Source organism: Sus scrofa, chromosome 1, assembly GCF_054392235.1.
Source record: "Sus scrofa isolate SSC_HxYL_T2T_F1_AM1 chromosome 1, Sscrofa_HxYL_maternal_Yorkshire_Landrace_v2.0, whole genome shotgun sequence".
NCBI classification, from domain to species: domain Eukaryota; kingdom Metazoa; phylum Chordata; class Mammalia; order Artiodactyla; family Suidae; genus Sus; species Sus scrofa.
Genome location: NC_139383.1, coordinates 145222509 through 145241046, shown reverse-complemented (window position 1 = coordinate 145241046; position 18538 = coordinate 145222509). Strand labels below are relative to the sequence as shown.

The window sequence follows — 18538 nt, the reverse complement described above, 5'->3', positions numbered from 1 at the left end:
TAACTTATCAAAGTATCTTTTTTCTTTGGTTTTTGAGACACCATGCATTGCTAGCATTCCTGTTACTTCTCCTTCTTAGCCTCCTTTGATGAATCTTCAACTCTTTCACCTCTAAAAGGAGCCCTGGTTCTTAACATGTTTCCTTTGCCTTCAACTCCCTAGATGTTTCATCCCTTTTTTGGTTTAAAATCTAAATGCTGATGCCTTCCATGTTTATATTTCCAGCTTCAAACTCTCCCTGAGTTTCATACTCATGTATACGCATTTTCACTTAAATGGCTGATATATATGTCAGCATCTGAAGCAAAGAAAAGCAGAAAAATGGCCAAAACCAAATCTCCCTTTTAAGGACCGAGTTTTCATGTCCCCTCCAAATGACTGCTCAAAATGACTATGTCAAAGTCCTAAATCCTAAGGTGATTGTATTCAGAGATGGGCTTTTTGGAGATAATTAGGTCTAAATGAAGTCTTGAGGGTGAGGCTCTACTCTGACAGGATCAGTGCCCTTATAAAAAGAGACATGAGGGAGCTTGCACTATCTCTCTGCCATGTGAGAACACAGTAAGAAGGTGGCCATCTACTAGCCAGGAAGAGAGCACATCACAGAAACCAAAAGTGACTGGCATCTTCATTCCAAACTTCCCAGCCCTCTGAACTATGAGAAATATTTTTCTACTGTTTAAGCTCAGTATATAGGATCTTCTTATGGCAGTTTGTGCTGATTAATATGCTTCCCTTTGTCTTCCAACCTGTTCCTCCCCAGCCTGCCCCATTTTCATGAGCAGCACCAGTATGGATCTACTTGCTTGGGCCAGGGAGGCAGATGTCATCCTCAACTCTTCCTCTCCCTCCTCATCCAAATCCACCAACAAATCCTATCAGGTCTTCTTTTAAAATATATCCTGAATCTTGACCTTTTCTTAGCACCTCAACTGCTGCCAGCCTCACCCAATATACATCTTTAGCATAGACTATTGCAACGTCTCTCAGCAGATCTTCCTACTTCCACTCTTTCATATCTCCACCCTGCAAACCAACCCAATATTCTCCACACAACAGGCATATATATATTAGTTAAATCAGAAACTGTTACCTCTGCATGAAAAATTCTGTGTTATCTTAAGATGTTCAGAATGAAATCCAACCTATCTGTTGGATTTTAAAATCATGCTTAAGTGTGACCTTGAAGGTTCTCCATAATCTGGCCATTTACATCTCCATCCTTATTTCCTTCTATTTTTTTTGTGTATTTGCTTTGCCCTTGCTTCATCTGCTGCTTCTTGCTCAATCTGCTGCTTCCAAGTATGCCCATCTCGTTCTTGCCTTGGACTTGGTGGGAGCTCCTTACTCCTTCTGACACACTCTTCTCCCAGAGCTATGCTGCACTCATGCCCTCATTTCTTTTAGGTCTCTGCTCAAGTGGCACCTCTTCCCAAAGGCTTCCCTTGAGCATCATGTCTAAAATAGTCACCATCCTGTATTTCTCCCTTGCTCTGCTCTACTTACTTACCTCCATTGCACTTACACATTTCTTTATCAACTTTCTCTTCCACCAGAATATAAGCTCCATGAGGCCAAGATCTCTGTCCTGTTTATGTCTGAATCCCCAGTGCCTGGAAGAACATCCACTAAAGAACAGATGTGTTGAATAAGTATGTGTTGAATGAAGCTTTCAAATGTGTTGCCAAAGATACTGAAATGACTAATTATGAATTTTAAGGTTTGAAATTTTCAGAAATGTATTAGTATGCTTCCCTTTGAAATGTATTCTCCTTTGAATTGAAAAAAAAAATTCAAATGGCACAATAGCCAGGACTAGTTATTTGTCAGACAAAAAGATTCAATTTGGCAATGGTAGAGATAGCAGCAGAATTTGCAATGTCCACAGAAACTGTGAGAATGCAAAGTTAAATGTAGAAAACAAAATTACATGTGTTTTTTTTGTCACAAAAAGTACACATATTTTTTGATCCTTGAGTGAACAGCAGAGTGAAAGAGGTTGGTCCTACTGTGCAACCACACCTGTAGGTCTTTTGAACTAGAGTCATCACATCTCATTTGAGCTTTTCTGAAGACTGTGTTGAGGATGCTAATGACTCCAGCAGAGAAGACCAGCTTGCTTCCTTCCCTCTTGTCTTTTAGCTTTCTGTAGAGCCCCAGCTTCCTTGTCATTTATCTTCCTCCATCCTAAACTCCAGTACTGCCAGTAAGATCAGGTGTAACATTACATTTCTTACCAGTCCTTTTATTCTAAAATACATACAACACCATCCATGAAATAAAACAGTAATATAAGTTTAAAATATTAATTTGAATAAACAACCCAGAACTTTTCACTCAGGTGTGAAAATGTACTAATGCAAGTAGTATAAACTAAAGCACAATTGATTTAATGAGCAGTGGATCTAAACGTTATGCTTAGTAGTTTATCCAATACAGTCTTCAGTACATCGCTGGGCACTGACTGGATATAATTGAGAATAATAATAAAGAGAAAGGACAAAAATATTAAATCTAAATTAGTTGTTCAAATGAGTAAACCCTTTGTGGACTGTATTGATCATGAAACTGCACATCACTACCTTCTAATGACATCCTAGGACAAGTGCTCAGAGGAACTAATTCTTTCCATAGTTACTAAGTTGGCCTTGAGCAAAAGACAACTGGATTTATTTTGCTCTGGCGGCAGCTCAGTGGAGACATAAACTAGCCATGCTAGGCAACAGAAGGTCTACACAGAAAAGGAAGCTCCACTAATATAGTATACTGAACCCTCAAATGCCTACTAGGCTTAAACCAGAAGCAATGTAAGTGGTAAACACTAACATTTTCAAAGAACTGTCTAATATTCATGGCAGAATCTATGAAAGGTGACTTTGAATAATCCCTTCCCAGCAAACCTGTAAAAGTTTTATAAAATATGCTGCAAAAATGACTCACAGTAGATGTAATTACTGTGCAACCTTGGAAACTGATGTAAAAAATTCAGCTGCCAGCATGTTAACAGCCACCTAATATATGGGTTGTTTGATTGGACTCTTTGGGCAAAACCGCAAAATTCCTAACCCATTGCTGCTATATATTTTATCAGGGCCAAATTTAGCTACTTTCATTTTTTAAAATGCCATTTTAGACATCACAGTGAATCAAGTCCGTGTTGCTTAATTGCTTGCATACATTACAATCTAATCCATTTCCCCAAACACTAATTTAACTAGTTATTATTTATTTTTATTTTTTGGAACAGCAGCAGAGTTCTGATGCTTGAACTATGAAACTTGGCAAAATCACTGCTTTCTTAACAAAAAACTAAGAATCAGCAGTGAAATTTCCTCCTTTATGCAATCAGCAACTGTTTTCCAGTTTTTAATCTTAAAGGCTTTCATCTTAACAGTTTGGTATGAAAAATGGTTCATTGCCCATATTCTGTTTTCAGTCATAATGTAATATTTTTTTAAGGGGGTGGGAAGAAAAGCCAAATTTTAGAAGGGTCACATGCCATATTTTTGCCCTGTGTCTTATCGCCATCCTTTAGCTTTGGCTGAGGTGATTAGGTATATTGCCAGTTTGAGTTAATAATGCCAACCAAGTATGTTGTCTTATGAAAGATGTCCCCTTATTACAGAATTTCACTCTATAACCATCACCATTCTAGGCTTTGCTCTTATGAGCCTTCATCTTTTAGAAAATTGAATTAAGTTGAATTTTTGTAAAATTGATTCTATGCTAATGCCACCACAGGCATTTGCTACTTAAGTGATCTTAACAATAAAATTTTTAGGCAAGAGCTTGACCTCCCTGTTTTATAATGGAGGAAGTTTACCCTTTCCCTCCTCTCCCCCCACCTTATCTGTTTGGTAAATTTACATATATAACATTTTCTGCAAAAAGAGAGGCCAATCTCAATTGTGAGGGTTGATGAAAAATTAATGGTCAACTTATAAGACACAGAATTTTACTCACACCAACCTGAGGATTATAACCCAGGAGACAGTCTTTCAGAGAACTCTGAGGACTGTCCTGAAGAGGTAAGCAGAGAGAAGAGTATATATGAGATTTTGGTGAAGGGATTTATACAATCAAGCACTAGTCTTGGTTATTGCTATTCACAGGGAGCAGGCATTTTAGTTAATGGTTTTAGTGCTTTTCTATATATGGGAAGATACAACAAACCGGGTTCATAAAATTTTCTCCTGAAAATACCTAACGACTTAAGGGCCATTTCTGCCAGTTTTCCCAGAGCACAAAGTGCCTCATCCTGAACTTCACCTTGAATTCCTTTCTAGGGTGTGTGCTATATAGGTCAGCACTGGCAGTGGCCAATGATTTGATTCTTGTAGAACTGGATGGTGGACAACATTCTTTATTTTACAGTCCCCTCCCGTTTGGATCATAATTTTGACCAAGATTTGGGAGATATTTCATGATCAATTGGTCCCCTAGCACTAGGACTGCTCATTCCCAGGTCAGGGGAGGATTTCATTGATAAGCCATTCACTGTGCTATTACTGGACTAGGCCCTGTTGATAGAAGCCCAAAGCCTCTGGATCTCCTGTCTTACTAGTCTCTTATGGTCTGGGAAATGGTTTCCTCTTGTTGCTATTTCCCATATCTAGAGTTACACTCTTACAACCGCTGATTTTTTTTTTTTTTTTTTTTGTCTTTTTTTGCCTTTTCTGGGGCCACTCCTGTGGCATATGGAGGTTCCCAGGCTAGAGGTTGAATCGGAGCTGTAGCCGCTGGCCTACACCAGAGCCACAGCAACACGGAATCGGAGCCGCGTCTGCGACCTATACCACAGCGCACGGCAACGCCGGATCCTTAACCCACTGAGCGAGGGCAGGGATCGAACCTGCAACCTATGGTTCCTAGTCGGATTCATTAACCACTGCACCACGATGGGAACTCCACAACCACTGATCTTATAGATAAATATTTAGTCAATTGTCTCAAGTTGTCTAGTCATCGTTGTTTGTATTGGCGGCTCAGTCACACATTTGGTAATACAAGAAACAATAATGTAAAATAGGCAGAATACAAGCGATATAGCTAGTAACATTAATAAGGTCATAAGTATTTAAGCTAAGAACTTCTGCTAGGTGCAGCCCAGTATTTCCCCAGGTTGTCTGACCCAGTCTGTTCCACACAAATTACTATCTTTATAGGAAATAATATATAGGCATTGTAATAAAGTTATTCATGTACAAAAGCAAGTGGTAGGTCATTATGACCCCTTATAGGATTGAGAAAGGAATGGTATCTTCTACAGAGTTACATGGCTAGTGCCAGAAATATAAATTGATCATTATGGCTGAGCAGTTATTTCTGCCATTGGTGAGGTCTGGCTAATGAACATGCACAACTGTTGGGCTGCACACTGCAGGCCTGCCAGCCTTGTAGTTGCCCAGCCTCAAGACCTAAGAAAGAGCCCAAGACAGTGATAGAGACATCAATGGTTTATTGTAAGACTTCCTCCCCATGTCAGAGGAAAAGGTCCCGGAGAGACACCCTACCATATACTGCCGATAGCAGGCAGGACATGGCAGCAATCTTTGCTACTTGGAGGAGAAGGAGGCTATCATTTATTGGCTCATTAGTTACTAGGGGAACCAACGGCTGCAGCAAGGGGCCAGTGTGTAGGCAGTTACTAATTAAACCTTGTAATTAAAGAGGATTGGATAGTCATGTGAGTGAAGCAGGGCCTCGTAGAGCAGGGGATGTACAAGGAACAAGAGAACAGCCAACTGAATGGCCTTGCCATACACTCCACCCCATACTGACCCTGCATGACTCTTATAACCTTGGCTGGCCCCTCTTCGACAATACCGTGGGTCGGGTATATAGAGGTGCACTGCCACCAAATACCACAAATGCAATACAAAGACCAGCAGCTACAGAGTATTAAGGGTAAGCCAGGTGCTTATCCAGTCGCTTATTTCATGGGAGTCCAGAAGAACACAACCATGGAATCCCTGTATAGATTCTACAGTCAGACTCATTTCCCAGTGACGCCACCATCGACACCCAGGCCATGAACAGACTACAGACCACATGTAAGGTGTTTATCAGGTGCAATACAGGAAAATTATGACCATTAAGCAAAATACAAGCAGTAACAGCATTGTGAGATAATACCCGCCCCATCTGTGGTTTTGTGCTGGCCCATAGTACCACCTCACTTGGCCACTCCCAGTCCCCACAGCCAGTGCCAGACACTGGAGTGGCAGTGTAACAACAGAACACAGGGTTAATATAATGGTGCCTTTCTCCAATAGGAGCCTGATTAATTACCTTAGTAGTTTAGCTGGGGCAGGTAGAAGACAGGCGAGGCCTCTAAGTCCCCTTCATTCTTTCTCTCTCTCTTTTTTTCTTTTTAGGGCCACACCCATGGCATGTGGAAGTTTTCAAGAACAGGGCTGAATCAGAGCTGCAGCTGCTGCCCTATGCCACAGGCACAGCAATACCAGATCCTTAACCCACTGAGCTAAGGCAGGGATTGTACCCACATCCTCACAGAGACAACATTGGGTCCTTAACCCACTGAGCCACAACAGGAACAACTCTTAGTCCCTTTCTAATCCTATTCCTCATGAGGTAGCAAACCCCAAACCGCCTGGCACTTACCTGTCAGTCCCAGGGCCATTTTACAGTGTGCTCTCCTGAGGGTAGATCCTGCAGTAAGGCCCAAAGTGAGTTATTGTCCTTTCTGAGAGTTAGCAACAGTCCTTCGGTGGTCAACAGCTGAACTTGGCATTGACTAGTTGCCTCTAGGTTAACATGATTGAGACTGGGATGATTGCTCCTGGGATGTTTGGTTGTAGTTGATAGAGCTTGAGTTAGACTCTGGTTCACACGTCGAGTGAACAGGGGCTGTCCCATCTCATAATTGTCTAAGTAGTCCATTCATCCTCTCCATGAGCCTGGCAGCAGTGCGATTGTAGAACCAGTGAAAATACCAGTGTGTGGCACTTTTACTGGCCCATTCCTGAACTTCAGGGACGGTAAAGCGGGTTCCTTGGTTGCTATCAATGTCCACCATGAGTGGGTGGGGTCCCTTATGCCGCTCATGTTTTTTGTGTGGCTCAATGACTCAGGTGGGCCTTTGGTAATGTCTTCCACCTGTTGTAACACACTGCAGACAGCATGTAGCTGTTGTCCATCATGCTGCATTGGGGCTCTGCCCGCTTCCAGAGCTGGCACCAGAAGCCCAAGGGTACTCATTACTTTGCTGTTGCCACAGGTGTCAACCCAACCCTTCCTGGTAGCTGGCCACATCCAATTCACAAGCTTGACCCCAGGTTAATATTCCTAATGCCTGTGTCTGTAATTGTTTAAGGGGGGTGAGTTGGAGGTATACTTGCCTTGCCCAAGCCAATAACACCTAAGTATTTGATAGATAATCCAGGTCCTTGCATTTTGTCTGTATTGACCAGCCATCCCTGTGCAGTCAGATGAGCCACAAACATCATCAATACAATGAACAAGAAAAGACTTCTCTCATTATATTCAGCTGCTACAGGGCCCCATTCAGCCGCTGGTGGATGGTCGGGCATAGGCCACCAACTTTGTTTCCCCTTCTTATTTTCTGACATCCTGGCACTCATGGGAGCTTTCTTGGCCTCCTAGCTGGCTTGCCAACTGTTGGGCGGCACCCTGCAGGCCTGCCAGTCTTGTAGTTGTCCTGCGTCAAGACCAAAGAAAGATCCTAGAGTCAGCGATGGAGACCTCAATGGTTTAATGGACAGGGGATCTTACTTGTCAGAGGCAAAGGTCCTGGAGAGACATAGTGCTATGTACGACACAGAACAGAACACAGCCGCAACCCCCCCTACTCTGAAGAGGAGGCTACCATTTATAGGGGGAAGGGAACTCAGGTTGGCTCATCAGTTACCAGGGAAACCAACAGCTAGGGCAGAGAGCAAGCACGTAGGCAGTTACTAATTAAGCGCTATGATTAAAAGGATCAGAAGCAGGGCCTGGTCAAGCAGGAGCTGTGCAGAGAGCAAGAGAAGGGCCAACTTGAGTGGCCTGACCATACAACAGGGCACATTACAGGGGAGGGAGGAGGCCCAAACAGGCAAAGAAAAAAATGTTATGTTTAAATTTTTCTTATCTGGGCTTAAAATAAGAATTGTCTTTCATCATGAGTAAAGGAATGGTTGATAAATGCTTTATAGGCCAACTTCCAGATTAGTATTAAGATGACTAGTATTGCCCCCACACAGTAGCCATACAAACTGAGTTAAACCCTCAGTCTAACACTTTCATAAGACTTACAAGTGGGAAGGGGTTACTAATCTTTGTATCACAGTAAATTTTGTTAAGTTGAATTCTGAGTTTTGTGCAGTTGAAACAACACTTCATCTTACATGGTTCACTCTGGCAGAAAATACCCTTTGATTTACTGATAGGAAACTAAAATTAATTTTGGAGAGAAGAACTTTTTTTAAAACCATGTAAAAATCTGCCAAGCAGGGTAGGATTAGTGGGGAACTTTTCAAGTATATCAATAATAATAAATACTCTTTGTTTTTCAGAGTTTCAAGTCTCATAACCACAGAGATTGAAACTCAAATTGTTCTACAAATTAATTTCAGTTCTATATACATATACTTGTAGATTCTGAATTAAATTGAATTTGCCAGCACTCATTCTATTTTGAGGATTCTTTTGCCATGCTCCTAGTATGGTAAAATAAACCAAATGCTGAGCTCAGAGGTTATTTTAACTGCAAACACAGCTTAAACCTTTAATTAGTTTAAACATGTTTGGTTAAGTCACTATGATCAGTAATTTGAAGACTGAAGTCTACCTAGCCAGCTAATCTTAGCCTAAAATTCTGAAACACCTAAATTGCAGAACTGCAATTTTACTTCAGAAGACTGAAGCACATATAAGATTTAGAAAGCTCTGAGCTGTTCAGAAACTTCCAGAGTTTAGTAAAGTTCTATGTGTCTACAAAGTCTATTACACATCTCATCTCAAATAACTTTGAGTCTTATAGTAAAAAAATAATCCAATTACTGTCAAAACATCATTAAGAGGACTTTTATAGACTGGATTCTTAACACACACTAAAATTGATGACAAAATGGGGCATTATTTCACATTTGAAATCAGTAATTAAGAATAATTTTTCCAGCCCCAAACCATTAATCACAGAAATACATCTCACTTATGCCCCCATTAACATTTTATAGAGCTAAAAAAGACAATAATGGGTAATTCCTGGGTTTCAGCACCCGAAAAACCCAATCATGCCAATAAACATAACAAAAACCACAAAAAAGATAATAACACTCCAGTGTATGGGGAAGAATGCAGAAAGAAGCCCTCTCTACACTTTGTTCAAAGTTCCTTTAAAAAAATGAGGAAATGCCAAAAAACACAAGGAAAGATGTTCGACATCACTCATTATTAGAAAAATGCAAATCAAAACTACTATGCGGTACCACCTTACACCAGCCAGAATGGCCATCATCAAAAAGTCTACAGACAATAAATGCTGAAGAGAGTGTTGAGAAAAGGGAACCCTCTTACACTGTTGGTAGGATTGTAAATTGGTGCAATCACTGAGGAAAACACTATGGAGATTCCTCAAAAAACTAAAAATAGAATTACCATTTGAGCCAGCAATCCCACTCCAGAGAAAACCATGACTTGAAAAGATACATGTACCCCAGTGTTCACTGTAGCCCTATATGCAAAAGCCAAGACATGGAAGCAACCTAAAAGTCTATCGACAGAGGAGTGGATAAAGAAGATGGGGTACATATATACAATGGAATATTACTCGGCCATTAAAAGGAAAGAAATTATGGCATTTGCAGCAACATGGATGGACCTAGAAATTATCATGCTAAGTGAAGTTAGACAGACACCAACATCATGTGCTATCACATGTGCAATCTAAAAATAGGACACAATGAACCTCTTTGCAGAACAGATACTGACTCACAGACTTTGAAAACTTATGGTTTCCAAAGGAGACAGGTTAGGGGGTGGGAGGATAGGCTGGGGGTTTGGGAAGGAAATGCTATAAAATTGGGTTGTGATGATCATTGTACAACTCTTAATGTAATACCATTCATTGGGTTAAAAAAAAAAAAAAAAGAGGAAATGCTGGGATTCTGATGTTAAGAATCCCAATGAAAAGAATATTGGAAAACATCGAATTGCAGGTCTCTTTTCCCAAGAGCGAGCCTGTCATAAGTCTGCTACCTGGGAAAAGGCACTGGCCAGTCTGCTCTAGTAAGAGAAGCCCAGGCCCACTAGACCTTGGAAATCCTATCCCTCTCAAGCAATGAGAAAGAGGAGTTTAAGGGAAATAAGCCTCTTTGCAAATGGCAATAGAAGGAAAGGTTCTAATCAAAGAAGGAAATATTTTCCATTTTTTTTCTTTTTTTCTTCTTAGGGCCACAGTGTGGCATGAGGCATATGGCATATGGAAATTCCTGGGCTAGGGGTCAAATCAGAGCTACAGCTGCTGGCCTACACCACAGCCACAGCAATACTACATCTGAGCTGAATCTGTGATCTATGCCACAGTTTATGGCAACGCTGGATCCTTAACCCACTGAATGAGGCCAGGGATCGAATCCACATCCTCACGGACACTATGTTGTGTTCTTAACCTGCTGAACCACAATGCGAACTCCTATTTTCCGTCTTTTTAGAAGTACTAAGGAGCCATTAGGAGTGTGAATGGAAGTCAGTTCTCTTTGAGGACCTCTATTTCAGTATAGGCCTGGATTAGGAAAATTCATTTATAAAGACCAACAATAAAACTAAATGTGTCTTTAAACTATGCTTTTAAATATAGTGGCAAACAAAATCCTGTTTATTAGAGAATGTGATACAGAGTGAAACCCCAGTGATATCTTTTTTAGAGCTATTATGAATCTCAGAAGAATAGCAGCAAACACAAGGACAATTTGCATTTGTACAATACTTAACAATGAATAAGAACACTTTCATATATGTCATCTCAGTTCACCTTGTTAGCATTTTCATTTTATAAAAAAGGACACTGAATGCAGCTTTGAAGAAATTGCCAGTTCTGTCACTCTGGATTAAAAAACTGTTTGATCAAATTAAAAAGAGCCATATTCATAGAGATGGAAAATTTACCAATAGCCTGTACTAAAAGTTATATTTTACATCACAGGGTATTATTTCTTTTGCTTTATAATGGGGTTTTATGTCTGATGGCGTTTTGTGTGTCTTTATAAAGCAGAAAGTTCAAATACCTGTCCACTTGCTTCAAAATCAGAAATCCGACAACCCTATGCTTAGATGGAGAGTTTAAGGGACTGGTCCATTTACAGCAGAAAATGATTTCTAACAGCCTTGCTCCAAATTCAGAACACTTTGCACTCACCTACAATGTTGGAATGAAGTCATCTTCTCTGGTCTGCTCTCTTCATGATAACTTCATAACTGCATCTACTGCCCAAATTGTGGTGGGATTATGAGGAAGGGGATGGATAGGGACAGCCAAGCATTACGACCCTCTGGATTAATCACTAGGCAGTAACTTTCCCTGTTTTCAGATAACACACTAAATTCATCCCCAAACGAGTGGGATTTGACCCTTTGAAATTAGCTTTAGTTCTTTTGCTGGAGATTACACAGGGAAGTAAAGCCTCTATTATGTTTGCTGAATGACAATGGAATATTTAAAATACTTCTGAGACAGAAAGTACTTAAGGTTTAGTTCAAAACACTTCTCACAGATTTTTTTTCACTCACTAGACAGTGTTTATTTAATACATCTGAGGAACTATAGTGGGTAGAGGAAAGGATCAAAATAAAGTTTTGATACTGATAATTCTTAAAATTTTATTATTAATTAAGAACCTTCTTATGACTGATACTTTTGACTTCCAAAATTCAATGCTGGAAAGGAATTGTCCTATATTTTATTTTCTCCTGAGTCAAATGATATTACCTTGTAAAGGAGAAGAGGACAACTTAATCTCAGATTTTCCAAAGAAGAGTACCTGACTGTGCTGTGTGAACTTTCGATGTATTGTGTCCTGGAATAAGCATGCAGTATTATTTCAATTCCTTTTTACTGATAATTTAATGCTGCCTCTAAATTTAATGCCTATTGCCTTTTCACCAGAAAGCAGTTTTTACTGATGATAATGATGATGGTCATTAGGGCCTTGGAGACTTTTAAAAGGATCTAAGGATGAATGAATAAATAAAAACCATGATGACTCATTCTACACCCAATGCCATTAGTATAACGCATAGCTCAGCACAGTTCCTCTCCACCACAAAACTGCCCTGTTTAAATATATGTTAAACTTCTTTTTCAAACAAAGTGAGGATAATTTATTCAGAAAATCTTACGAGAGATTACGGATTGTCAGCAATCAAGCAGGTATGCTGCAGTAAGAAAATACATTTTACCTGGTTGATTTTTTTTTCTCCTAAAACTAGTCCTTGTAGAACAACCACCAGATTCTGTCAGGCTCTGTTTACTCCTTTGTTCCTGAATGAGAGGAGCTTGTTCTTTGCTACATTTTCATTGCTTTCTTTATCTTATGTTTTAAGTATATTAAAGAATGTCAGGTTGAATTTCCTCTTAATATTGCTTCAGGTTAAGTAGGAAAAAATAGGATACTGGGCCCTTAGAGCACCATCTTTTACATTATTAAGTTAAAACAGATCAATATTTCATGTCATATTCATATTCATAAAAATGCGAACAGACTCTTTCCTTAAATACTAGCATTCAGGTAAAAGAGATATGTCCAGAATTATTTTTATGAAGACAAATGTAGTAAGTATTTCTCCAAAACTGAAGTTGTTCAAGGGTGGTATGTTACAGCCATTATGGTGCATTTTATTTCACAAAAGATTAAACTGTGGAAAATCCCAAGGCTGCAAAAAGATGTAGTTATGCTCATTAGGCACTGAGTTTATTAGTATAGTCTCTGTGTTTCCCTTTATGAGACAATTTAAAGCCATCAATAGGCTTTCCTATATCATGTGGAAGCAGCCACTTCTCCATTTTCCATACACTTATTTCCCCTTTCTTCTTTGTAGCAGACCCTGGAGTAGTGAAGAGAACATTGAATCAGAATTCAGATAACAAGGACATCTTACCAGCCACTAAGGAACCAGGTGACTAATTCTTGGAATGGTAACCAGAACCATTTGCGACTTGGTCTCTTCTTCATGTTATAAAGATAATGTTATTATTAGTGTGATATAGTGTTATTATTCTGTTCAGTCTGCCAGAAACAATCACCAAAAGACTAGAGAGAAGATGTTAGCTACAGAAAGGTTCTTGCTTTAAACAGATTCTATATATTAAATCTGTATTTAAAGAAAAAATAAAGGAGCAGAGAGTTAGTTATCTTAAGAATTATCTGATATAAGAAGCAATGCATTTTAAAAGCTAACTTCCATAAAATGTTCAAAACACCATTCACTTTGCAAATAATTGAATTCAGATTCACCTAGAGCAAGGCCCGGGGTACAACTGCATTTGGAAACCCACTAAGGTGCTTTGCACACAATTTAGGCTAATACAATAAAGCAGTAGTATATCAAATTGGCATTGATCATTCTGAATCAAATTCAGTCAGTCCTATTTACATGAGACTGGTCCAATGAAAACCAAAACTAGTGAGATGATCTCACCACTACTCAAACTGGAAATTAACCAGTTGGTAAGTACACATTCTGACTCTTGACCATGACTTGCTTGATGAGAATGAGTTGTACCCTTTGGTTTAGACCTCTTGTTTTTGTTTTATTTTGTTTTGTTTTCCCAAAATTTTCAAGATTTTATTCATAGATGCCCACTGAAGCCTAAACTGGTCAGACATATATAGAATTATCTCTTTTTTAAAGTATAGTCGATTCACAATGTCGTGCCAATTTCTGGTGTATAGCAAATGACCCAGCCGTATTTATATATGTGTATATACATTCCCTTTATTGTATTATCTGCCATCATGCAGACCCCTTGTTTTGATAACTAAGCCACCTGCTGAAATATGGCAAGTGCACATTTGTTGTTTCTATCTCTTAGAAGGATGTATCAAAGCCATATTAGTAAAATGCTTTTGGAACACGAGTAGTGGGGCTCCCATTGCAGCTCCCATTTATATGTGCCTATATCATGGAGTCAGATTTCCATGCTGTTGCTCTAAATCCAATAAGTCTTTAAAGCAGAACATTCATGGTACTGTGCACACAAACCTCTTCACTAATATGTATGTCTAAGTGCTTATGTGTACAACATGGTTTGGATATAATACAGAGGGTTATACAGTAGGAAAAATATCTTTAAACACTAGAATCATTTGTAGGGTAGTGAGAAGTTCACACAAAGGCATGAGAGCTGAGATCAACAGAGGCAACTCTGGATTCCCATCTCCCGTCTCACGCTCACTTTCACTAACTGGACTGGGGACAAATATCTACATGCTACTTCTGTTATTCTTTCTCTCAAACTCTCTCTGAGAAGCATATATGATGTGACTCCATAGTCTGTACTTACTATTCACTTCTCTAATAGCTCTCTTACCTGCTGGTAGTACATGGACATTAATGCTATACTTTTCACAGAATGTTCTAAAATACAATGGTGCAGCTTGGTTGTCTTCAGTCTTCTTACATACACAAACATAGTCATCAGGTCTTCCAGAGTCCTGTTTAAGTCAGGTGAGGAAAAAAATGTTGATGTCCACATTAAAGTAATGGACACAGACTCACTGGAAGTCATAGCTTCACATTTAGTTTGAAAACCCTCAGAGTTCTTCTTCAAAGCAAAATGCTTCCTTCTAGATGGTTCATCTGCCACCACAATGACATGCCACTCAAAGGCAGCATCTCTAGTGAGCTGAGGAACTGCCACTACCCCCTGGACTCTACCTGTGGCCTTGGCATTGCCATGACACTTGTGTTCTTTCTAGAAATAAAAGAAAACAATCAGGACATTGATGTCAGCATGGATTGGCTATATTTCAGAAACTGTATTAGCTTTACATATACATATTTGAATAAGAATTTAGTAAATTGATTAATTATCCAATAAATGGAAACAGTTTGAAATACAGGTGACATATTAAGTATTTCTGTTACTAGCTCAATTAATTTTAATCAATTGAGTAATAATTGTTGCCCATAATTACCAAGATAAAGTAAGAGTCTATTTACATATGTTTGCTTTTTTTGGGGGGGGCACATCCAAAGCATATGGAGGTTCCTAATTGGAGCTGCAGCTGCCAACCTACACCACAGCCATAGCAATGCCAGATCCGAGCTGCATCTGTGACCTACACCGCAGCTCACAGAAGCGCTGGATCCTTAACCCACTGAGCAAATCCAGGGATCAAACCTGCCTCCTCGTGGATATCAGTCAGGTTGGCTACTGCTGAGCCACGACAGGAACTCTGTATGTTTTCATTTTGAGTACGTTTTGTATCTTTATTTTAATATCTTTTGTAGAACCAAAAACCAGAAAAAATTTAAAATGATATTATATTCAAAAACATATGTAGACATATACATTCAACTCAACTTATAACTTCCATCCCTGCATGTCATACAACTATAAATGCAAAAATACTGAAGTATATTTACCTATACAGATACACTTATAAATAACCCTTTAAGGGCATAGCACATCATTTATTGTGACTTGGTTTGTGGTATCATGCTTTTCACTGACTAGCACAACTCAGGATAGTTACAATGATTAACTCAAAAATAGTTTACTCTTTGTATACCTTTGCATTTCAAAAATGCTTTTATGAGGGAAGAAGAATATTTTCATGCAATTTATGTCATATATAAGCAAAGTACACTCATAACTACTATGATAGGTACTTGAGTTTGTTTTGTCTGTTTGCAGTGGATGTGTGCAAATCTAGTTTGGGGATGTAGGAAAAGGGAATCAGTATGAAACCCAGGATATAGCAAATTGATGCTTTAAACAACTTAGCATATCCAAAAATAAACTTGCCACCTTCCCTACTAAATACATTTTCCTCATCTTGGGAAATGTCATCTAGCCACTCTGTTGTCCAAGGCTGGGAAGCAGAGTCTTGTCCTTGTCTCTTCTGTCTTTTTAGTGACTTCCCCCTAGTTCATTCTAAGCAGCCACTGTCTTATCATTTTAACTCCTTAAATCACTTAAAATATGCCTATTTATTTCTGTCCTCTTACTTTAATTTTAATTTTGGCCACTGTCATTTATGTGTTGCTTGGATTTTTGTGCAGCCTCCTAAATGGCCTCTTCAGTTCCCATCTTCTTCTTCAATCCATTAGCTACAGTTCAGCCAGAGGAATCTTTTTTAAAGATATAGCTACCTTTTTTTTTTGAAAGCCCCTGCATGCTTAATATCATTCAACCACTTTTGATCCAAGTTCAAATTCCTTGGCATGGCTTATAAGACTTTTCAGGTTTTAATCCAACTCTGTCTGCCCCACCCATAGCCTCTTAGACCTGTGTTTATGCCCTAGTTACATCCATGCAGCATTCAACAAATATCTCTCAGGTGGCTGCTGTGTGTCAGGTCCTGGCTTGGGTGGTTAGGATATGCTGCTAAACAGAAATGGATAAAGATCCTTTGCCTCCATGGAGCTTTCATTCTTCTAGTGTTATCATGGCAACTTAGCTCACCATTTGCCTGACTCTCACTAGAGGAAGGCAAGGGCTCTCACGGTTGGCACAATGTCACAACTAGCAAACATTTGTTTAAAGAAATGAATAAACTGAGCAAATTCAAAGCAAAGAAATGCCAATATATTTCTTTTTTATCTTAGGTCATTATAATTATTTTGAAACCAGGGAAAACTTGTTTAGAAGGAAAAGAACTCAAACTTTTGACACTGTGCTATAGCAAGTTAAGGATCCAGCATTGTCCCTGCAGCCACTTGGGTCACTAAAGAGGTGCCAGTTCCATTCCTGGCCAGGAGCAATGAGTTAAGGATCCAGTGTTGCTAAAGCTGTGGTATAGGTTGCAGCTGTGGCTTGGATTTGATCCCTGACCCTGGAACTTCCAAATGCTGTGGGTGCACCCCCCAAAAAACATAATAAAATAAAATAGGCATGCTAAATTTTTCACTTGTTCTTCAGAATTAGAAATAAAAATCTAGAAGACAAGGAAAGGATTTTTGATCAGTTGAAGCCTCGCTAATTTCCTTTTTTTCTAGGGAAAAGGAAAACCACAGTAGTATTTTGCTTTTGCTAAGAACATATCAGATGGACTTCAAAATCCAGCAGCTAATTACTTTTGAGACGCTCGTAGGCAGGAAAAAATTTTAAGGTGATGTAGAGATGGGTGCTTAACATTCAGTATCCAGGTCCCATAATTCCTTTGCAAAACAAGTAAGATCATACATGATTTTTTAAAAATGGTCATTGCCTTCTAAACACATGCACCTTTATTTAAACAGGTATATATTTTCTGCTTCCTATGTACTTTATACGTACATACCTATGCCACTCTTTTTTAAGCACTGTTGTTTGTTTCGTTTTTGCAGAGATCACAAGTCCACTTGGTATTAGTGACTTATACTTTCCTCTGCTTTGTGAGTGTGGATAATAGCCTTTTTGTATACCAATTTGCTTACGCTGCAGTCTATGCTGGTAATACTGCACATTGCCTGACCTCTGAATGGAAAAATAATAACAAGTTAAAACAGTCATTTTACCTGAAGTCGATAAGGCCATAACACTCACCCTGCTTTCAATTCACATGCTCAATTTTCATCCACTCACTCCTGACTTTGAGAGGAAGGAATAATGACAGGTTACAGGCACTTTATTTCAAAATTCACTCACAAAGTTATTGACAAGCATTTTTCACAGAAACAGCTCTTCTCTCTGACCCTCGTGAGCTGTTTACATGAAAAATGCTCTTCCTTGTAGATTAATGAGAGTGGAACCTAATTCCATACCAAACATGTAGCAATTGCTTTAGCATCTCTGTTTTTGATATGGGAACAAAAATAGGGATAATTTGCCTCAAATTGCAGTCACTTCAGTCATAATAAAATCTCAGAGAGTACTGTTTGCTTTCAACTTTCATTAGGTAAGCTGGGGCTGTTATTAAGGTACCAACACATAAATGTTATATTAGCACTTAACAGAAGCATAGCATTCTCCTCTAGGAGATAAATTCTACCCTTGTCAATATAATTCCCCACTGAGTGCAGTAAAAGAGTTTGAAAAGATGAAATAGTGAAGCTTTGCACTAGAGGAAAAGAAATACCTTGTTCATTCAAGCTTAAAGGCCATTTTGCTGGCCCAAGGTGCTAGGGTACTGTTTAGAAAATAAGTCTCAGAGAAACTCTCCTAGGTCAAGTCAAACATTGAGACAAACTTTTAGACATGTTCTTTTTGTCCAAGGTTGTTAAATCAGTTCCTTTAAATTTCTGAATGCCTTCAACTGGCATTTCAAGTCTGTGAAGAAATATAAGAATTTAAGGCCAAGATGGAGTTCATTTCCAGAGAGCAAATGATAATCATTCTGTGTAAGCCACTGTACACACAAAAGACATATTT

At 39.0% G+C, this 18538-nt stretch overlaps 2 protein-coding genes across 4 annotated transcripts in view; one reads left to right on the top strand and one right to left on the bottom strand.

Moving 5' to 3' along the window:
* The window catches only part of LOC102166069 (uncharacterized), a 273766-nt gene that overhangs the window by 176166 nt on the left and 79062 nt on the right, over window positions 1–18538 (top strand). For both annotated transcript variants that reach the window (XR_014814629.1, XM_084975198.1), the window contains exon 3: window positions 13060–13137. Coding sequence is in view for 1 of the 2 variants with exons in the window: in XM_084975198.1 (XP_084831324.1) it covers window positions 13060–13137 (78 nt within the window). In the remaining variant the exon portion in view is untranslated. The remainder of the gene's footprint in view (window positions 1–13059; window positions 13138–18538) is intronic.
* Window positions 10811–18538, bottom strand: part of LOC146406408 (uncharacterized) — a 146008-nt gene continuing 138280 nt past the window's right edge. Inside the window, exons 6-8 of one of the 2 annotated variants that reach the window (XR_014814573.1) lie at window positions 17469–17644; window positions 14552–14935; window positions 10811–13065 (exon numbers count right to left, since the gene is read on the bottom strand). The gene's annotated coding sequence lies outside the window, so the exon portion shown is untranslated. The remainder of the gene's footprint in view (window positions 13066–14551; window positions 14936–17468; window positions 17645–18538) is intronic. The other variant, XR_014814575.1, reaches the window with a different exon arrangement.